This window comes from Asterias amurensis, chromosome 3 (genome assembly GCF_032118995.1).
Source record: "Asterias amurensis chromosome 3, ASM3211899v1".
Classification (NCBI taxonomy): Eukaryota; Metazoa; Echinodermata; class Asteroidea; order Forcipulatida; family Asteriidae; genus Asterias; species Asterias amurensis.
Window position 1 is genome coordinate 12,391,023 of NC_092650.1, and position 23,726 is coordinate 12,414,748.

The window sequence follows — 23,726 nt, forward strand, 5'->3', positions numbered from 1 at the left end:
GAAAGTTTCGTTCACTTTAGTTTTGTTTTGTTTTGATCATTATTTGGAAGACAGATGTTTCTTGTATTTGTGTTTTAATGTTGGAATTGAGACATACACAGACATACATGTAAGAGATGACACAACACATTGTTTTTAGATGTTGCGTTTGTACAATACAAAAACATACCTTATTTTTGGTAAAATAGGTTATCATTGTGAAAACAAACTCATAGGCAATTTTTTTTTTTTCAACTTAAAAACAACCCTTATAGTTTATGTTGTTGGGTAATTTTGCTCAATAAACATCGTTTATCAACGATGAATTTCCCTATCTGCAAATTGAAAGATTTATTTGATTTTCCCTTTTTAATTTGTTGATTTGAATGACAGCCGGTTTAGTGGACTCCCTGGTTGACAGCATGCAGCACACACACGCCAAACTGAATCTACAATGTCTTCAACATCCAAGGCCTAGTGCCAAGAAGAAGGTGACATACCATAACAGCTGTGTGTACTCTAGGGTTTCATCATTCATGTATGGGAAGTTGGGATTAAGTGTACATCGGTCAACATCTTCTAGTTACCTGCTCTTATTATTGTGGGTGTAGTCCAATGTTATTAAATCTCTATGCTACACAGGTGCAAATAATGTATCTATGGTACATGTACATGTTCCTAAAATACACACTAGAAATGGCTTTTCCCAGCTTTCTTTATTTGTTTTCCTCTGGCAACCATTCTTTTTAATCACTTGAAAAATTGTTTGTCAAGTAATATTAAAGACTTGTGATGCACACAAATCCACCCTGCTGGGTGTTCAAGGCGCATATTGCATAATGTTATGAACAACACAATTCCCTACTTGTGCATTCTCACTCTGTCAATTTTGTTTTGTTAAAAGACAAATTAATATGATAAATTGCTTTCAACATTTTTCAAAAGTCTAGTCCTTTGAATTCTCATGTTGCTGGTTTTAGGTTTCCTCTTCCAAGCTCCATCTACAATGGTTTTTTTTCTAAATTCCCTGAAAAAAAAAAGTTTTTTGAAATATATGCATTTAGTTCACCTAGAAGATGTAACCTGTTACAGTCACATTTCCCCCCTGCAAAGCAAGGACTGGTGGATTTTCATGTGTGTCCTGGGGTGGATTTCACAAAGGTAGTCCTAACTTAGGACTAGTCCTAGGCAATGCTAAGAGATAGGACCAGTCCTCAGTTAGGATGAGTTACTGGTCCTAACTTAGGACCAGCCCTATCTCTTAGCACCGCCTAGGACTAGTCCTAAGTTAAGACTACCTTTGTGAAATCTACCCCTGAAAGCCAACTGATACTAGTTACATGTTGGCAACCATTATGTTCTCCATCTTATTAACACCACTACTAATTGGACTGGATCAATATTGTCTTGTTGAGTAGTTAAAGGAACATTACAGAAGTGGTAAGACACAAAAATTGTGAAGATCACAGATTTACATAAATCTTACACGGTCTAATGATGATAATAGAAAACATCCCTTGAATCATCTATGTCTGAAATTTCATATTTGATGAGAAATAAATAACATTATTTCGCGTTTTGAGTTTATCACTCAGTGAGCATTTTATTAGTTTTTCACTATTTCTCATGACCCAGATGACCGATCGGTCTCAAACTTCTACAGGTTTGTCAGTTTATGTATAATGGTGGATTACATACAGTGCTTACACTTCCATCAACTTTTTGGGTAGCAAACCAATTATGTAATGTTCCTTTAAGTCATGAATATATAGGGCAGGAGCTGACTCAATACGTTGTTATCTTTCTATAGGAAGAGCCACTGTTATTGAAGCTTATTGGTCAGATGGAGTTACTGCAGAATTGCCTGTACCAATGCAAGGATGCTAAGGTTAGCTTTACATACTAACTGACTGATAACTTTCTCCAGAAGACGATGAGAGCATACTGATCGAAACGTCGACTTGAAACCAACAGTTCTTTTCAGAACCACCCCAACTCATTTAGAGATAGTCATTACATGGTGTTACCGCAAACCTTTCCATATTGACTAATAACACTTAATCTGTGACTAATGTGGAAGACTTACATCGTTTTGTCTATTCTAAAGGAAAAGTTGAAAGTATTCTTGTGTTGCAATTGTTGCAGTCTGTAAGATGTAATGAACTGTATCAGAGGTCATCATGTACACGTATTAAATCGGAAGAATTGGCCTGAAAGAAAAAGACTTGCATATCTTGTGACATTCTGAGTTCTAATTCAAGTCATGCACACATGGTTTTAAAATCAAACTAAAACTTACGGAGAAAAAAACTTTAATAACTAACTTGTTTAAAATGCCAAGGATGGCGCCCAAGCTGTTTATACATGGCATGTTTTCACTGCGTCCTTTGAAAACATAAAGACAAGCAATTACAATACAAAACAATGACAAATTTCACAGGAAAATTGCAAAGAATGGAGATTTAAAAAAGTCTATGCATTGCCCATTTCTTTTTTAAAGCACAAACATTTTTATTCTAATTTATTTGTTTGCATGGTCAAATGTCTCAAAATAAAGTACAACACCAAAGTTAAAACATGTGCAACAATGTTGCCTATTTCCACTTTTCTAATATTCAAAAATAAGTATTGGTGCAAACAACGACCTTTTCAATATGAAGTGTCAAGTTTTTGCAACACATATGAGAGGCAAGACCGGGATTCGTTATATTCCCAAGACATTTCTAAGAAGCTTGATCAATCCTTCTGGTGAAAGCTTTTGATAACTGACTCAGACTAAGTGGCCATGGTTTGTGCTAAATTTGTGTCACACTCATCCACAGGATTTTGTGGGCTTGACTCAAGCAATGTATTAACCTCATTCTTTCATTTGATACATTGTCAAACAATTTGAAGACGTTTATGGATTTGATTATTTGTTTTCTTGATGTGTTTAGATGACAGCCCTGGAAGCAGGACTCACCGTGGTACTTCTCAAGCTTTGGTCATGGAGTATTCTAGACAATAGGTTACTCTTGTCTACTTTATCCCTTCTGACAGTATATACAGCCAACTTCCTACCAGGTATAATACTTCTTATTAAAGTTAAACTAAAACAGATTGGTTTGAAATGTAGGCCTATTTCCTTTTCCTGATTTGTGTTATCTCTTGTATTTGGCCAGTGGATGTCAAGTTTCTATGTTTTTTAACGTGGACAATAAATAAATCTATTCTATCTAACTTATCTCTCCATTCATCAGGGGAAAGTTAACTTTTGAGATAGTAACTACATGTAAGAGATGTTTCATTGCACTGTTTTGATTGCGAGCATACCTGTAGTACGTCAATGTTAAGTTAAACCAATTTATACTTAGACCTAAGTAAATCTTATCTAAGTCACTTACAATGTAGTCATGTGATTTTGAAGTTACTTTCATACTGCAACACAAAACCATGCTGGTTCATAAACTTTGCAAAGTTTTAATACTAATAATTATCCTTATAATTTATCTTGTCGTCAACATGGCCAGACTTAGTGTGTATGGATTGTATTCCTAAATCATTGTGTGTTCCTTCTTGTGCATAATTTGTACTTTGTGGTTTGTTGATATGTTGTGTGCTTTTAAACTTGTGCGAGCAATGTAATTTTGTTTTTTGGAGATTAACAAAGTTTTCTCATGTCTTTTGCTATTGTACAGCGTGTTCATCCGTAGTTCAATGTGCTCCAGGTCAAAGGGGATCTTCTTTATTTCATCGTATCATACAACAGCTTGATAGGAATAGAGGATGTACGAATGGTCAATCAGGAGATGAACAACTCATTAATCAGAGAATAATACACGTACTCGGTAACGCAGTGTGGTCAGCAGAGTGTAGAAATGCTCTATGGAAGGTATGCAAACTCTACCCACTCTAAGATCAAAGTCAAATTCTTCTTTTTTCAATTTATCATGCTTGCCATAAATGATGTGTTGAACTAGAGAATGAGGCAAACGAACTAGGTTTTATAAGACGTTAAAGGCACTGGACACCTTTGGTAAACTGTCAAAGACCAGCATTCTCACTTGGTGTATTGAGAATAATGGAAGTTGCAAGAGAATAATGGAAGAAAAAACACCCTTGTCGCACATAAAGATGTGTGCTTTCCTGAGGTCTTGAATTCAATTCAAATATTTTAGTGAGAAATTGATTCTTTCCTCTCAAAAACTATGTTACTTCAGTGGCAGCCGTTTCTCACAATGTTTTATACTATCAACAACTCGATCCATTACTCGTACCAAGTAAGTTTAAATGCTCACAATCATTTTGAGTAATTTCCAATAGTGTCCAGTGCCTTTCAATACATTATACTTCAACAGCAATAAATGTCACTTGTGAATTTGAAATTGGTTGTTAAATTATTGCGTGGATTTGGCATTGTGGGAACCTACATAAACACAAATGATGAGGCTATAATGAGGACTTTTTGTTTTGAACAGACTGGTTTCCTGCAAAACTTCAGTCAAGTGCAACAGAGGAAAAGGAAACCCACTAAACAGTCTCCAGCAAGCAAACAGTTATCTGCTGCCCTCTGGCTTCACCTTCTTGCCAATCTGACCTTTTCGCCCGAAGGTCAACAAATGGTGATGAGAATTCCAGGTAAGGAATTGACCTTTGACCTTGTTTCCATTGCCATAATTATCTATTGTCTTTGAGTTGGCATATGGTCACCATCATGTTTTGATTATAGGTGGTTGACTTTGTGGTGATGTCAGGCCCCAAACAGACTACCACATAAGTTTTGTCAGTTGGGAGTCGAATAATAGATATCTGATTGATTCATTGTTAAAATTCACAGTAAAAGTTGTCATCATATTATCAGAATCTTAAAAACTTATTTTGTCTTAGAAATCAACAAGCAAATATGAGGAAGTTATTTTTTCTTTTTTTAACCTTCATTGAACATTTATTTTATAGGTGCAATTATTTGAAATGGGTTGCATATCTTGTCTCATTGTTTGGCCTTTGTGTATTTGATTGGAGATTCAATAATATACTGTTTATGTCGGGTCAGTTAGATCGCATTTGAGCATTACTCTCCAGCTTAGATGCCTGTGTCAGTAATGTCTTTTGAAGGAAAATAGTGAGCAACCATTTTGAATGATGATTGTTTTAGTAAAGTATAACTTCTGACAACTGCATTGAAGCTGCATTTTAATTTTTGACTTTCAAGCGTTGTTTCTGTAGCAAGAAAGCTGTCATATAAAATGTTCCCCAAGCACTTGTAGCAATTTGTATTTGTGTCAACTGATGTGTGGTTGACTGAAATATTGGCCTGTAGTTTGTTCTATCTAGGGACCCCTTAAAGGTCCTTGGTAAATGGTTTACTTTGTATAAGCCATTAAACTAACACCCTAGGGCCTTCCTGTTTCTTCAGAGGAGTACTAAGATCAAGAGGTCATGTCAGGTCAAGTCATGTGTGGTCTAGCAGTCAGGAACAATCCTAACTAAATGGGGTTGTGTATTGTCATTTCACACTACTCAACTGGGTGAATGGCCCAATTATAACATTGTCTCACAGTGTACACATACTAAGCATTGTTACTTTGTGGTTGTGGTTAATACTTTGTCATATAGTTTTAAAGTATTTTTTTATAGTAAGAAAGTATACATGGCATGACCTAAGTCTGACTTGAGTAAAGTGCCAATTGGAACCTTAGGCTGTGGTGTAGTTAGGTTTTATAACTTAATTGGGGGGGGGGGGGGGGCTCATGGGAGTGGGTCAGTGGGGTTTTAAGGTGTGGTGGAACTTCCCCTTGAACCACAAAAATTATTCAACAGAAGGGGGTTTGATAGGTGCCTTGAGTAGGATACTAACAGAAGGGGGTTGGATAGGTGCATTGAGTAGGATACTAACAGAAGGGGGTTGGATAAGTGCCTTGAGTAGGATACTAACAGAAGGGGGTTGGATAAGTGCCTTAAGTAGGATACTAACAGAAGGGGGTTGGATAAGTGCCTTAAGTAGGATACTAACAGAAGGGGTTGGATAGGTGCCTTGAGTAGGATACTAACAGAAGGGGGTTGGATAAGTGCCTTAAGTAGGATACTAACAGAAGGGGTTGGATAGGTGCCTTGAGTAGGATACTAACATATGGGGGTTGGATAGGTGCCTTGAGTAGGATACTAACAGAAGGGGTTTGGATAGGTACCTTGAGTAGGATACTAACAGAAGGGGGTTGGATAGGTACCTTGAGTAGGATACTAACAGAAGGGGGTTGGATAGGTGCCTTGAGTAGGATACTAACAGAAGGGGTTTGGATAGGTGCCTTGAGTAGGATACTAACAGAAGGGGGTTGGATAAGTGCCTTAAGTAGGATACTAACAGAAGGGGGTTGGATACGTGCCTTGAGTAGGATACTTACAGAAGGGGGTTGGATAGGTGCATTGAGTAGGATACTAACATAAGGGGTTGGATAGGTGCATTGAGTAGGATACTAACAGAAGGGGTTGGATAGGTGCATCGAGTAGGATACTAACAGAAGGGGTTTGGATAGGTACCTTAAGAAGGATACTAACAGAAGGGGGTTGGATAAGTGCCTTGAGTAGGATACTTACAGAAGGGGGTTGGATAGGTGCCTTGAGTAGGATACTTACAGAAGGGGGTTGGATAGGTGCCTTGAGTAGGATACTAACAGAAGGGGGGTTGGATAAGTGCCTTGAGTAGGATACTTACAGAAGGGGGTTGGATAGGTGCCTTGAGTAGGATACTTACAGAAGGGGGTTGGATAAGTGCCTTGAGTAGGATACTAACAGAAGGGGGTTGGATAGGTACCTTGAGTAGGATACTAACAGAAGGGGGTTGGATAGGTACCTTGAGTAGGATACTAACAGAAGGGGGTTGGGTAGGTGCCTTGAGTAGGATACTTACAGAAGGGGTTGGATAGGTGCCTTGAGTAGGATACTAACAGAAGGGGTTTGGATAGGTACCTTGAGTAGGATACTAACAGAAGGGGGTTGGATAGGTACCTTGAGTAGGATACTAAAAGAAGGGGGTTAGATAAGTGTCTTGAGTAGGATACTAACAGAAGGGGGTTGGATAGGTGCCTTGAGTAGGATACTAACAGAAGGGGGTTGGATAGGTGCCTTGAGTAGGATACTAACAGAAGGGGGTTGGATAGGTACCTTGAGTAGGATACTAACAGAAGGGGGTTGGATAGGTGCATTGAGTAGGATACTAACAGAAGGGGGTTGGATAGGTGCCTTGAGTAGGATACTAACAGAAGGGGGTTGGATAAGTGCCTTGAGTAGGATACTAACAGAAGGGGTTTGGATAGGTACCTTGAGTAGGATACTAACAGAAGGGGGTTGGATAGGTACCTTGAGAAGGATACTAACAGAAGGGGGTTGGATAAGTGCCTTGAGTAGGATACTAACAGAAGGGGGTTGGATAAGTGCCTTGAGTAGGATACTAACAGAAGGGGGTTGGATAGGTACCTTGAGTAGGATACTAACAGAAGGGGGTTGGATAAGTGCCTTGAGTAGGATACTAACAGAAGGGGGTTGGATAAGTGCCTTAAGTAGGATACTAACAGAAGGGGTTGGATAGGTGCCTTGAGTAGGATACTAACAGAAGGGGGTTGGATAGGTGCCTTGAGTAGGATACTAACAGAAGGGGGTTGGATAGGTGCCTTGAGTAGGATACTTACAGAAGGGGGTTGGATAGGTGCCTTGAGTAGGATACTAACAGAAAGGGGTTGGATAGGTGCATCGAGTAGGATACTAACAGAAGGGGGTTGGATAAGTCCATCGAGTAGGATACTAGGTTTCAAATAAGTTTCATTATTCCACTGAATCCACCTTTGATAAATTTAGGAACATTTGTGGTATTATGTCAGGAGTGCAAGAAACTGAATGGTATAATGTGTTCAGTGTATAGATTGATGACTATTTAACATTGCTAAAGGTTGTAAAAAGAGACTCCTTCAGTTCTACTCTATATGCTCAATATAGGGTGTAATCTTAGGATTCTACCTCTGTTTCACTGATGCATTGTATACGAGAAATGTCTTTGGCCATTAGAAAATTATTTATTTAATGCATTTGATTTATAATCATACTTTTCTTTATATTTCTTCTTTTTATTTGATTGTATACTACAACATCCAAAGCAAGTCTAGTTAAAGAATGGATAAAATATATTATAAAAATTTCACAATTACACACGACTAGATACAAATAAACAAGGCAAAAATAAAAATAAAAATGAGCGATCAAGTGAGAACACAGAAACAGACTAGACCAGACTTGCTGTCACTGTGAGGTCGGGGGGGGGGGTGTTCTTTGTATGTCAAGCTATACGACTCAATTTATTTCATTTCTTGTAATAAAAACCTTTTATTTTATCAAAAATTAACATTAGTTTAGAAGATCTACATGTTGAAAATTTTACATTTTAAAATAAGGCAAGCCAAAAATAATGTACTGTTAAAATTCTTTGAAATAACTAAGAAACGATTTATTTTTGTCTCTAGTTCAGCACTTTAGACGCTATGTTATGATTAAGGGGCCTTGTGAATAAACAACTCAAACTAAAAGCAACATTTATTCTCAGTTGTGATATTTTGAAATAAATAAAGTGACAAGTGATTAGCCTTAAATCAGTCAGGTTTGTATACAAACTATCGAAGGTGGCAATACATAAACACATTTAAGAGTACATGACACTTTGATAACGGCACAATGGAATTGATATTTCAGAAGCGTTGGATTTATTGCTGGTGTTTGGTGAGTCATCCAGTGGTAGTGACGTGGAGTATCTAGCGACTCTGATTCTATGTAATCTGTGCTTTCCCAGTGCAAACAAGCCCAAGTTACTAGCTTCAGGTAAGAATTCAATCTCGTTACTGAAAGAAACATTGCTATCCCTAGGTACTATGCCTGGTATTAGTCACTATGTCTAACACAATTATCCTAGATTCTGTTTGCTTGGGTTATTGAATATAATAAGAGTGAAACCTCAAAACCGCTGGGTCCTGAAGGTCAAGAGGGGTACATGTGTGTCAACAAAAGTTATGGAGGGTGTTGAAGTCTCGAATTCTGGCTCGAATTCTTCTGCACTTCTTATGCTCTGTTTTCCTGAACAATGAGAGACAAAAGTTACTGGAATTGTAGCTTTTATAACATTGTGAAGTAGTGACACGTCTTTGATTTAAAGGGGATGTTGGATACAAATACAAATACTCTTCAGATTGTGATGTGACTGACTTATTCCATCTCCTCTACATACCACATTTCATAATACTATCCTCTGGATCAGTATCTTTGCTTTTATCTTATGTTGGTCAAAAGAGTGTAGTTGAAACCCAACCTTTTTGAGGAGAAATATGCAAATTGTTTGAATGGGTTATAAATGATTATTTGAATAACGTCAATTTGTCTGCTGAGCAGGCAAATAGGATGCTTAATAAATTACAGTAGTGAAAGAAACACTTAGTGTATTTTTTTTTCAAAGGGTAGTATTAAGAAATGTCTGGGTTAAGGAAAAGTAATGTGCGTGTCTTACCATTACATATCCTATTTATTTGCCTTCCAACCAACTGGTTTAATACAGGTACTCTCAGAGCTTTGCTTAACTTTTTACAAAATATTAACTTTTATGTGTCTGTTTGATTGATTGGAAACATAGAGCTTAAAGGAACAGTTTTGATCAAATGGGTCAAAGTTAGTTCTCATTTCACAGATGCCAAGCATTGGTCAAGATAAGAGCAATAAGCGCTGTATGCAGTCATAAAATCCCTGCTCATAAAAGCTGCTTGATCACAACTGGCCAAGTTTGATGTTTAGTTATCACTCTGTTGCTATACACCGTCTCTCATTAGCCTTTGGATATCTCACAACCCTTCACTTCATATCCGTTACTTCTTGGAATGTCTGTATGGCAGCTTCATTTCCAGCTTCATTTTCAGCTTCATTAATCTTGAGCCAAGCTCGGTTATGTCCAGCTTTTTATGATCCACTTCACTCCAGTGAAATTCTAAACAAAGACGCCGGTGTCATGATAGAGTCAAGTTGTACTAGTTTCAGGAGTCAGTAGAATTACCTATCAAGCTATCACACCTCAACCACTCAGCACTCAAATGTCACAGATTTCAGAGAGTGACATTTATATACTCCCAAAACCAAAGTTACAAAAGAAATGAGTAAAACAATGTAATAAAAATATTTTTGGTCTCAGTGATCATAAGACAAACATTGTTTTAGCATGTAAAAACGTCTTTCCATGATATTGTTTTACCCATTTCTCAAAACTTCAGCACTTCATCAACTAAATATTTTAAGGTACGCTTTCTACTATCATTATCTTCAAACGGTGTAAGTTTAATTTAAATCTGTGGACACTGTTTTGTGTTTTAAAAAGTACCCAAATCCTTTTAAGTGAAACATTCAGCATATTGTTTGGATGACTTTTCCTGAGAATTGATATGGGAATAAGCAGCTTGGTATGTTATCTGAAATATATCGGTGGACCAACAAGTTATAACATCAATTGATAAATAAGCAAAGAAAATGACTGTCAATTCACTTAATTGGATGAACAAATACACATTATTACCAACTAACGACTTTTTAGTCCTAAAGTCTGCTGTCTCCCTATTAAATGTCAGTTATTATATTATTAACTGTAATGATAACAATAAAGACTTGTTGGGTGTTCAAGGCGAAGTTAACCCAAAACAAACACCATAAAACAGACAAAACTAAATTAGTCCTTGAAAAACTGTAACATAAGATAAGTTTTAGAAGACATTTGAATTTTGTTGTACAAACACAAGATCTAACATTAAGTGTAGAGAGTTAATATCTGTGATCAAGTCGCCAGTATTAATCCATTCAACATGTAAGTACTGAATAACACAATAACTTTAAGAATTAGTCATGCAAAATAGTGATTGGCATTAATCATACAACGTGAACATTGACACAAAAACAGTTTTGAATGTTTGTGTTCCTATGTGAGGTTTAGAGAACATTATTTTCCATAATTCCATGCAAAATATTAATAATTACGCGTACTATGGAGTACAGCAAGAAAAATATCATCAAGTAACAATAAACATACATTTAATAAATAGAGTATGGACCCATTTTTATGAAGCAGAAGCTTGGTATAAAAAACAGCAAGACAGACAGACAGACATGCAGACAGACATGCAGACAAAAGGACAGACAAAAGTACAGACGAACATAAAGACATGACACGAGTTCATAATATTAGAACAAGATGGCTGAACGGTTTAAGCAGAAGCTAATAATAGTATACATACATGTTAGTAACAAGGATTCTTCTCGCAATTTTACTTAACATTGTGATGTACATGTATGCAGCTAAAAGTTCAACATGTTCATCCTTTTTGTTTTCAATCAGAAATAATTTCAAATGAGTGAATTGTGTAAACAACTGAGAAAAAATATCAGGCTTTTGAAAAGACTTTTGGGGTTGAAAAAAGAATTGACTAGAATGGGCTTCGAACCAACGACCTCCGGATTAACATGCCGGCGCTCTACCAACTGAGCTATCTAGCCCTGTATTGGCACTCTAGTCAAATCTTTGTTCAACCCCAAAAAGCATTTCAAAATTTACCCTGTCAGTTTCCCTTGTGGTTTATATGGCTTTTGAAATGAATATAACTTTGGCTTAGTGGACGGCACAGAAGCAAAGGCTTTTACTGTAAAACTCATTATAGTTTTCATTTAGACAACTATATTACCTCCTCATGGGGTTAGCATTAGATGTGATTTATTAAAGCCAATAATCGTATTAGTGTTGTTGGTTAATTACTGGGATTTACTGATGAAGAAAACAATCCAATATTTGCGACCTTGTTCCGGTCAATCAAGCTACAATAACAGCAGAATAGTCTGATAAAGGTTAAGCTCAAGGGTATACTGCAGTTCATACATCACTGATATGAAGTTTGCCTGAAGGAGTCCAAATCCTATCATATATCAATCAAAATTAATGTCAACTACTTGATAGAAGAAGTGAGATTCTAGGAAAACTTCAAGCATATGACCTACTGCCCAATTACACTCTAATAATTCATGGTTAGAGTGCTACTTGTAAAGACACACTAGGGAGAGACAGAAAATTGGGTGTCCCTATGCTCAATTACCACCCATAGAATAGAATCAGGACTAGAATAAGATTGTTCTTATTGTGTGGTCGGTATGTTGAAGTTGGATTAACATCAAACATCATTCAATGGATGGCAGGTGTAGTAAGTTACAATCAATCAGTATTTATTTCTACTTTTAAGCGAGTGTCCCTTTTAGTTGCAACCTCCAGGCTCCAACGGAACCAAGATATTATGACCTACTTTGTCTGGGAAAACAATCACAAATGACTTTTTAAGTCAGTTCATATTATGAGTTTCAAAGTTCTCTTAAAGGCAATGGACACTATTGGTAATTACTAAAAATAATTATCATCATAAAACCTTTCTTGATTACAAGTAATAGGGAGAGGTTGATGGTATAAAACATTGTGAGAAACAGCTCCCTCTGAAGTGACGTAGTTTTCGTGAAAGAAGTAATTTTCCATGAATTTGATTTCGAGACCTCAAGTTCAGAATGTGAGGTCTCGAAATCAAGCATCAGAAAGCACACAACTTCGTGAGACAAGGGTGTTTTTCTTTTATTATTGTCTCGCAACTTCGACGACCGATTGAGCTCAAATTTTCACAGGTTTTCTTTTTATGCATATGTTGAAATACACCAACTGTGAAAACTCATCTTTTACACTGACCATAGTGTCCATACTGTCTTTAAAAACTGTACAGTTTACGTTAGTTTGAAATACTTTCAAAAACCAATGTTCCAACCAGTGTTCGATATTATTTGCCAGTTTTATTGGCTAAATGTTTATAATAATATCAACAACATTACTGAGTATGGAAGAAAAACATCCCAAACATGGCAGCCACAAAATGTTCCCCAGTTTGGGGGAATTTCAAAATGACTGTCTAATGTATAACAGCAAAACAGTTTATAAAAATTTAACATTACATACAAATAAACTGCAAATATACTGTAATCAACCCATTCCTAAGTATTAAGTATTGTTGCTTTGGTTATGGACTTTTTAAATGCAAAATAATTGCTAAGCTCTTGCTAAGCCTTGTGAATGAAATTGTTAACATTAATAGTGAATGTTACACAGCTTCGTTCATAGCAGGAAGGAAATTGTAAATAATGTAAGAATTTTATCAATATTGGTGAGTTTGAAAACAGTCTATTTTATTTACATATCATGTGAAGGTACTTCTCTTAACCTATATTGTTTGTTCCTATTCTTATTATTTTTAACAGTCAACATGCAAGTCAGTGTTGACTTTCTTTTTCCTCTTTCTGCATAAATTTTTTAAAAGATTTATTGCTTTCCTCAATGTATTTTTAGTATCGAGGGTTTAATAAGTTAAGGAAGTTAGTACTAATAAGATCCCAAGAGGTTTTTATAAGAACTGGTTGATGCAAGGGACAGCTTGCAAATAGAGTTAGGTGTTGGAGGATGTCGCCTCCAATGAGGTAAGGGCAATAGGTCAACATCAGGTCATACTTTAGAAACCCAGATGCATTAAGGGTTCGTGAACTATGTGGAAACAAATTTCCAAGTTTTGATTTAAAGGAACATGCTGCCTTGGATCGGCGAGTTGGTCTTTGAAAAGCGTTTGTAACCCTTTGTTATAAAATTCATAGAAAGATGTTGTAAAAGTAGAATGATCCACACCAACATGCCTCGAAATTACACGGTTTTTCTTTCTACCTCGTCGACTAACACGGTCGCGGCCATTTATTGGAGTCAAATTTTTGACTCCTATGAATGGCCGACCGTGTTAGTTCGCAAAATAAAAGGAAAACCACGCAATTTCAAGGCAAATTTGTGTGGATCATTGTATTCTACTTTTCAAACATCTTTCCAACCACTGCATTTTATAAAAACCATTTTCAAACGATTTTTATAGACCAACTCGTCCGATCCAAGGCAACATGTTCCTTTAAAGTTGTTCAATTCTGAGTTTTGGGGATTAGTATCCTTTGATAAACAATGAATAAGGGACATATGTTTGCATTTTGACTGTACCACAGTGTCCCTGGCCTCAGACACCTGGGGGTTGGGGATTCGTATTTAGATATAGCTACTAAGCTCTCTCCATAAGTTTGATTCAAGGTAGTTGTCAGGGTCAGGTGGGCTTTTATTTTAATCCATGAACTCTTTCAGCTAATTGATAGAAGGATATTATATTTGTGCAATGTTACAGCTGTTAAGTTAAACGTATGTGTCCTTATTACTGTAGTTATGTGTGATTCATTGTTAAGAGCAACTATAAATATAAATTTTAATAGTAAACTTGCGGGTACAACCATGGGTAAAACTCTTTTGAAGGAGTGGTGGCTCTGAAAAGAGCCGGTGTGGTCTCCGGTTTGATTCATTGTTCTACTGTGTGTGTTACCATTGTTTTCTCAAGAAATGGTCTGCTGATACTCCACATGTTTGTTCCTTCATGACTTAATTTATGTATGGACTGTGACCTGTTACCAGTTAAGATCTGATGTGCTTAAACTGCATTGATGTTTAGATTATTGTTTTTTTTTAATCTGTAGTAAGTACTGAAACCTGAAAACAACTCCAAGGAGAATTACATCATCAAGTATTGTAAGAATAATCAGAAACAGCTGACAGTATCGCAGTGGCTCCAGTGGGTCCCAGCTGACACTGTCATATACCTTGATACCCGTGCAGTCTCAATGACAAATGACCCATTTAAAGTTCATGTAGCAGACTTGTTTGATTGTGGTCGGACCCTACAGCCTTGAGGAAACTTATAAAGGAAGGAACCAGGGGATTCACAATGTACAGGTGACTTCACTTGTAGTTAGGATAATATTTCCTTCAAGTTTACTCAGGGGTCATAGGCTTGTTTTGTCAGGGACTGCAACAGACTACTTGCGTACGACTCTAGACCTGATTGATCCAATGTAATAGGAAGACATTAGACAAACCAGTCAGACAACTACATGTATACGCATGATATAGGATTTGAGGCATTGCATGGTGAGGTATCAATGTATATTTGGCTTGCGGTAACACCATGTTTGTATCTACTTGCCAGGTAGAATTTGTACTTAGAGAGCTGTCTGGCTTTCATATTCTACTGCCGCGAATAGATAATTGGAGGTTCGGAGACTTGTCATTTCTGAAAAGAACTGTCCTGTTTTTTAACTATTACCAGGGCGGATGGTATAGAAAATACTGCAAACCAAATATACATTTACGCATGATGTAAAGCTAAGGTCAAATGGAGTTTTTAATATACTCTTATTGTTAAATGATGTTTTATAAATAGTTTGAGTGGTTTGAACACTAAGGCTGGTTATTTAACTGGTAGGGCACTAAGGCTGGTTAGTATAGTTGGTGGAACACTAAGGCTGGTTAGTTCAGTTGGTGGAACACTAAGGCTGGTTAGTTTGATTGGTAGAATACTAAGGGCTGGTTAGTTGAGATGATAGAACACTAAGGCTGGTGAGTTTAGTTGGTAGAATACTAAGGGCTGGTTGGTTTAGTTGGTGGAACATTAAGGGCTGGTGAGTTAAGTTGGTGGAACACTAAGGCTGCAGGTAGTTCAGTTGGTATAACACACATCATGTAAAGCTAAAGTCAAATGGAGTTTTTAAGCGGTTTGAACACTAAGGCTGGTTAGTTTAACTGGTAGGGCACTAAGGCTGGTTGGTATAGTTGGCTGGTTAGTTTGATTGGTAGGACACAAAGGCGGGCTAGTTTAGTTGGTGAAAGACTAAGGGCTGGTCAGTTTAGTTGGTAGAATACTAAGGCTGGTTAGTTTGATTGGTAGGACACAAAGGCTGGCTAGTTTAGTTGTTGGAAAACTAAGGCTGGTGAGTTTAGTTGGTAGGACACAAAGGCTGGCTAGTTTAGTTGTTGGAAAACTAAGGCTGCAGGTAGTTCAGTTGGTAGAACACTTAGGCTGCAGGTAGTTCAGTTGGTAAAACACTAAGGGCTGGCGAGTTTAGTTGGTAGAATACTAAGGCTGGCTAGTTTAGTTGTTGGAACACTAAGGCTGGTGAGTGTAGTTGGTAGGACACAAAGGGTGGCTACTTTAGTTGTTGGAACACTAAGGCTGCAGGTAGTTTAGTTGTTGGAACACTAAGGCTGCAGGTAGTTTAGTTGGTAGAACACTAAGGCTGCAGGTAGTTCAGTTGGTAGAACACTAAGGCTGCAGGTAGTTTAGTTGATAGGACACTAGGCTGCAGGTAGCTCAGTTGGTAGAACAGTAAGGCTGCAGGTAGTTCAGTTGTTGGAACACTAAGTCTGCAGGTAGTTCAGTTGTTGGAACACTAAGGCTGCAGTTAGTTCAGTTGGTATAACACTAAGGCTGCAGGTAGTTCAGTTGATAGAATACCAAGGCTGCAGGTAGTTTGGTTGATAGAACACTAAGGCTGAAGGTAGTTCAGTTGGTAGAACACTAAGGCTGCAGGTAGTTCAGTTGGTAGAACACTAAGGCTGCAGGTAGTTCAGTTGGTAGAACACTAAGGCTGCAGGTAGTTCAGTTGGTAGAACACTAAGGCTGCAGGTAGTTCTGTTGATAGAACACTTGTTTCTTATTGAATGGGTCTTAGTATGGCATCAAGTAATGTAATTCTTGTATATGACATGTGAAAGAGCTGCCTGTGGAAGTCCAGGCGTTGTTGCTCTTGTGTAAGAAATTGACGTACTTATTGTCATATGCATTTAATATCATATCAGTTATCACCCATGTGTCATTTTCAAACCATGTTAAAAGATTACGGCTTCATGTTCCAATAAATATTTGTGTCTAAACAAGTTCAGAGTTAAGGAAGTAGATGCACTCATAACCTGGTTTCATTATTAACACCACTCAGTTTAACATATGCAGCTTTCAAAACTTATTTCCAATCTAGTGTTTTTGAAAAAAGATACGGTCGAGGAATAGCCATGTCTAATTTGAAGGTCACAGCAATGATAATGTGATTGTATCAGAATGATTATTTTCTTATTATTTAGGTTTGCTTGAGCTGTTCAATGTTGGTCACTAAAGTGTCATGTTGAAGTGTTACAAGCTGTAAATATTGTATACACTACATTTGAGGGTTATCTGTAAACCTTAATGTGTTGTAGAGAATGTCTCATTCAATCAGCCTTTGTTATAGTAAATTAAGGCTTACTGCCTGTGTGGATATAAAGGTCTATGTGAGTGAAAATAAAAGCATACAATATAGAAATTAGATGGGTGATGACATATCCAACATTAGGAGGCAAGGCTAGATTTCGAGACCTCAAATTCTTAACTGAGGTCTACAAACCTAAATTTTTTTCTCAAAAACTATGCTACTTCAGAGGAAGCCGTTTTTCACAATGATTTATATTATCACCCTCTCCCCATTACTCATTACCAAGTAATGTTTTATGCTAATGATTATTTTGAGTAATTACCAATAGTGTCTACTGCCTTTAAAGGAAGTGGACACTATTGGTAATTACTCAAAATACTTATTCACATAAAACCTTTCTTGGTGACGAGTACTGGGGAGAGGTTGATGGTATAAGACATTGTGAGAAACAGCTCCCTCTGAAGTGCCATAGTATTCGAGAAAGAAGTAATTTTCCATGAATTTGATTTCGAGACCTCAGATTTAGAACTTGAAGTCTCGAAATCAACCATCTAAACGCACACAACTTCGTGTGACAAGGGCGTTTTTTTCTTTGAGCTCAAATTTTCACAGGTTTGTTATTTTATGCGTATGTTGAGATACACCAACTGTGAAGGCTAGTCTTTGACAATTACCAATAGTGTCCAGTGTCTTTAAAAGAATGTTTATAAAGTCTTTTTACAACCCTTGTTCACAACCCTTGTTCAGTGAACTTTCACTGCTTTCTAGCACTTCTTGAAGTAAGAGTGTTGGAACAAGAACTTTTGTTAGAAAAAAAGTAACATACCTTCCGTTTCAATTGAAGTAAAGTGGAAAAATTTTAAATCTGCCAATTTTAGAACATCTTTTGATAATCTAAATCAACTGTGCCTGAAAATTGCAAGTATGTAAGGAGGTTTTTTCCTAAAGAGCCAGATGCAATTTGACTGTTAGTTAGTTGATGTTTCCCTGGTTGGCCTGCCAGGCACTCCAGCAAATTGTCAGTTTCCTCTCTGGGCTTGCAATCACAAGTTGTTATGTCAAACTTGAGGAGTGGCACAGGGGCTGAGTTTGTTGCTGGTAATTTGTTTGGAATGGATATGTGGTGATTAAGGTCTGCAGTAGTGCAATGGAAGCAGGTTATGCAGATCGTAATCACAGTCCAATCAGTTACAAGTTACTATACAAACTTGCCATAGGTAGCTACATCCAGCTAATGCGACTAATCAAGAGGTGTTGTGTTGTTTTTTCTTGTATCTTTAAATGACTCATACAACATGTGAATTGGTCAATGATGTCAACATCTCGCTGGGTTGATAAACCTCTATCACATAAATCAACTTTTTAAAGTTTAAAAGTCCAAGATGCAATAGAAAACCTTTATATGTAAATTAAAACACACATTGCAACATGTGCTTTGACCTTTCTTGATTAAACTGTCTTGAATTTGAATAGTAGGCCTAGGTGACAACTAGTTTTGCAGAAGATTAATGATATGATGTTATGATATAGCTTGGTTATGAAATTACAATTATTGCACTGAGATTGACTCTAGCTACTGCCTGTACTGGTTAGGAATAATATTAGGACGTAACAATAGAAATACATGATTAGAGACACATGATGTCAGACAATGAGTCTTTATATAACTCCACCATTGAGTGTGATGAATGTAGCTGGATCATTAGCTTGTGGTTCATGAAGTATAGGATAACGCCTGAGGTGTGAGCGTCATTCATGGGTAGGAATGGGGGGCATTATGTGATTAACCTGCACCAGTGACATCATGCTAGATTGATCCAGCGCTCCCATTATTTTGCCCGAATTGCGTGATATTGTTTTTATTTCTAACCCATTGCACCATTCTTGCAAAGTAATGGAGCGATGGAATGATAGTGTAACCTCATAAGTGGAGGTGGCTGCTATAGAGTATACCCAAAAGACCTCTTAGTGGAAGTGAGGGTTCAAGTGGTTTTAAAGGGAAGGTACACTATTGGTAATTGTCAAAGACCAGTATTTGTCATTTGGTATGTCTCAACATATACATACAATAACAAACCTGTGAAAATTTGAGCTCAATAGGTCATCAGAGTTTGAAGAAAGAAAAAACACCCTTGTTGGAAGAATGTGTGTGTTTTCAGATAGGAATAAAAGACTAATAAAAAAAGAAAAAGACTTCTAGCAAGAAGTCTTTTATTAATTCAGTAAGAAATTACCTCTATTTCAAAATCTATGCTACTTCAGAGGGAGCCGTTTATCACAATATTTTATACTATCAACAGCTCTCCAATGCCTGCTACCAAGTCAGTTTTTAAGCTAATATTTGTTTTGAGTAATTACCAAACGTGTACCTTCCCTTTAAACTATTGTTTACCCTTGTCTGAACACACAATTTATACCAACTTAAGAAAGATCTGATTTTAGGTAACACCTGATTTTAAAATGATAAGATACACCTGTTAATAAAGTGAAGTGTTTTATTTTTCAGATAAACTTTTACTTTTCTTTGAGAGCAAGCTGAAGTCTGGAGTGCCATCAGTGCGATACATAGCAGTTGATGCCATGTGGGCGTTACTCTATGGAAGCCAAAAGGTGAGATACACAAATTTATGTTTGAACAGCCGATAAAGGATGATCTCAATATTTCAACTATTACCTTTTTATGGCCAAATAGACATCGTAGATACCGGATAATAACCATTTTACTCTCAAAATTTGCATTTAGTACTCGGGTCAAAAATGCACCCGACCGCACGACTTTTTCAGCCAAGAGTAAAAAACGGCTTATCTATTATAATGACCGCTTGACGCCACTGATTATTTTCCCCTCATTGGGTTTAACACAGTTCTTTAGCTTTGGTAAACTGAGGGCGCTATTTTCCACATCAAATAGCTGCCACTGACGTCACGATTCCTTTGTCGTGCAGGTTTGTTTGACCCCATTTTTTTTCAGAAATTTGGCTTGGAGTGTTCTGGAGAAAAACCCATTTTTACCATACTTAACGTGAGGTAAGAGACTCGTTATTTTTGAAAACTGTAATATCTATATATTTGAGATCATCCTTTATTGGCTGTTTAAATCACTGTCTCCGGTCAGTCATTGCTAAGGCACTGGACACTATTGATAATTACTTAGGGAATAACAGTGCGAGTACCTGGTCTTCACTGCGTGGTAATGACCGGGTTGGTGGCTGGCGCTGTTAACGGACCGAGCCGGAGGCGAGGTCTGTTAACAGCGCCAGCCACCAACCAAGGTCATTACCACGCAGTGAAGACCGGGTACTCGCACTGTTATTCCCATTAATAAATACCTTTTTTAGCGAATTAAACGGCTAAAATTTTCCAAATTTTGTGACTTTTCTCTCGGTGGTACTTCCAGACATGTTCAGGGGCCATATTTGAGCTTTTGATGGTTCCCATCTCTTTCGTGCGTTAATCACATTACTGATCTTTGAGACCAGTGACTCTTTTAAATAATGATCTGTTCAGCGCCTTCACTGGGGTCAAAGGAGGCAAATGATTTGACGATAGCTGTTCCTTGTGCATTAAAAAGCGCGCATGAGCTCGGCGTCAGTTCATACGCGCGCACATGTTACATGCGCGCACTCAAAATTGATACATTTTTTAGCGCGCGTACGCGTAAGTGCGCGAAGTTGCAATGAAACTAACAGGGATATAAATAAGCGTGCGATACAGTGCAACGCGCCAGGTTTACACAATGTATGCTGATTTAGTGGCCACTTATTCACTATTTTCCAAAGCCGGTTTTGACCAGGTTTTGACCAATCAGAGACTTGAAACCGTCCAAGGTATTTATTAATCAAATTTATTTTATGGCATAAAAACGTAAAGAGCAATGGAGAGCTGTTAAAACTATAAAACATTGTGAGAAACAGCTCCCTCTGAAGTAATGTAGTTTTTGAGAAAGAGGTAATTTCTCACTCAAATAATAAAAGACTTTAAAGCTCTTTTTAGGCATCTAAAAGCACACAAATTTGTGCCACAATGGTAATATTTTTCTTTCCTTATTCTCTTGCAACTTTGATGACCAATTGAGTCAGATTTGTCTGAGATTTTTTATTTTATTTATATTTTGGAATATTGAATACACCAAATGAGAATACTCGTCATTGACTATAACCAAATTGGTCCGGTGCCCTTAAGCAACTGAATTCAGAAAAAACATTCTTTAAAATGACAAAGTTTGTGATAGTTTGGTAACATCTGTTTTTTATTTCCCCCCCCCCCCCAATCAGGCAAAGGCAATCCTTAAAGGATCAATCATATTCCAGAGTCTTCTTGATAGTCAAAGTTCAACACTGGTCATTCACCCTCAACCTTTGACACTTAGTAAAGGTCATGAAAGGTTAGCTGATATGAATGAAGCTCTATCCAATGTGGTGGCATTGATGGTTGATTAATAATACGTGTTCAGTTGAGTAGCCTAGATTTAACTTGTCTAAGACGTTGTGGTGAGGTGTGGTTTACTTCCTAACATAAAGACAGGCTGTTTAAACAGAGAAAGCTCTTGTGGATTGTATGTTGCTGTTAAAGATGTGGTGAGTTGCAAGTTACTCATCATAGAAGTTATTAAACAGAGAAAGCTTTTGTGGAACTATTCTTTTGAATGTACCTACAACTTTACTAGGAAAACTTGCATCACTCACTCAACTTCCATTGCATATTGAGTAAATAGTTTGATTTGGTTTGTATTAATTTGATTCAATGCAGTATGTGCCAACAGTTGCTACTATACAGTTGTAGTTTGTACACAAATTGTCAAGTCTTAAAGGCAGTGGACACTATTGGTAAATTACTCAAAATAATTATTGGAATAAAACCTCACTTGGTAATGAGTAATGGGGAGAGGTTGATGGTGTTAAACATTGTGAGAAACGGCTCCCTCTGAAGTGATGTAGTTTTCGAGAAAGAAGTAATTTTCCACGAATTTGATTTCGAGACCTCAAGTTTAGAACTTGAGGTCTTGAAATCAAGCATCTGAAAGCACAAACATTCGTGTGACAAGGGTGTATTTTCTTTCATTATTATCTCGCAACTCCGACGACTAATCGAGCTCAAATTTCCACAGGTTTGTTATTGTATGCTTATGTTAAGATACACCAAGTGAGAAGACTGGTCTTAGACAATTACCAATAGTGTCCAGTGTCTATAGATCCTATAATTTAGAGTATTTTGTGACCTTAAACAAACACATTTTAGTTTGCATGGTAAAATACCAACATAACTCATCTTAAATTGCTTGTGGAAATGCTATTGCTAAGTGTACTTTATTGATTGGAAATACTCAGTTCTTTTCTTAATAAAGCTCTATTACATGAAGTGGGTTTCCATTACATAGAATGTTTGATATGTTGGTACCATATTTCCAAAGTTACGTCCAGGTCTGAGACAAACACTAAAGGTTCAGTGTAACACTGAGTGCATTTGATGCCAAAGCACATGGTGTGTTATATAGCTATGTATTGTGTGTGTTTACATTTACATATATACAGAGGTTTGGTACTGTTACAAACTCTTCAGTTAATCTTTGAATTTAAACAAGATGAATCCTTTGATTTGTATTTAGCCAAGGTGGTTCCCCTTTTCTCTCAGTACACTAATTTATTTGCCTTTAAATCTTAGTGTTCTATTGCAATGGTGTGAAGTTGCTTCGTCCATTTTGAGCAAAGGGGTGATATTTGAGTTGTTATTTTGCTTCTCCAAAAATAGTATAACAAATTAGTTAAAAGTTATTAAAAAGTGTATTTTTATGGTAATACATACAAATTCAGTGGTCAGATAATAGATAATGAAGGCCAAACAATAGTCACGTTGTGTGTGTGTATTATTGTTTTCTTCTTTTATAGTATGGTTATAAACTGTTCTTACTTACAGTCTATTGACCTCTTTCACTGAAGTCACATTTGGCTGTCAAGTTGTGGTGTGTTTCTAACCGCACCTTGTGTCGCCTAAAAGGCACACCGCACAGATGCTCTTGGGGTCTCTGCCAAAACGGGTGTGCAACCCCAATCTATCGTGGGCGATGACGCGAGGTGAATTTGGGTCAAAGTTTGATTCTTGATTGTCTTATGACCGAAATACAGCAGCTATATGAGGCTTTGTGGATAGCCTGATGCCTGTATGAGAATACACTGAAAGAGATTACTACTCTTAAATATGACATTGTGACGTCTTATACACACAAAAAACAATTTGTATATTATGTTTTTACTACTAAATAATTAATGTTAGGATTGTATATTTCGATTTTCAAATAAGCGAATTATTCGAATAAACTGCAAACTTTTAATCCATGGTTGAAAACATGGAAGAAAGCGATGTCTGTGTCTTCTGAACGATTGTTTAACATGTTATTTCATTTAAAGTAAACAAAACAAGCTCATACTAGACCCAGCAAAAGATGAACAGAAAGACTCGGAATGTATCTACTTTTTGCCCTGTTTACTGGCTCCGCTCCATTGACAATGAACTCCGTTGATGGCATAAATAATGTCACTGAAATTATCTCACACTGGTGAGAGGCGAGAGCTCGTCAAGGGTTTTTG

The 23,726-nt window shown here is 37.0% G+C and overlaps 1 protein-coding gene across 1 annotated transcript in view; it reads left to right on the forward strand.

Moving 5' to 3' along the window:
- Positions 1 to 23,470, forward strand: part of LOC139935001 (rotatin-like) — a 90,941-nt gene extending 67,471 nt beyond the window's left edge. The window contains exons 40-47 of the mRNA XM_071929443.1: positions 373 to 470; positions 1,790 to 1,867; positions 2,916 to 3,042; positions 3,657 to 3,850; positions 4,437 to 4,596; positions 8,695 to 8,820; positions 19,649 to 19,752; positions 21,417 to 23,470. Of these exons, the coding sequence (XP_071785544.1) occupies positions 373 to 470; positions 1,790 to 1,867; positions 2,916 to 3,042; positions 3,657 to 3,850; positions 4,437 to 4,596; positions 8,695 to 8,820; positions 19,649 to 19,752; positions 21,417 to 21,581 (1,052 nt within the window). The 3' untranslated portion in view covers positions 21,582 to 23,470. The remainder of the gene's footprint in view (positions 1 to 372; positions 471 to 1,789; positions 1,868 to 2,915; positions 3,043 to 3,656; positions 3,851 to 4,436; positions 4,597 to 8,694; positions 8,821 to 19,648; positions 19,753 to 21,416) is intronic.
- The last annotated feature ends 256 nt before the right edge of the window (positions 23,471 to 23,726 follow it).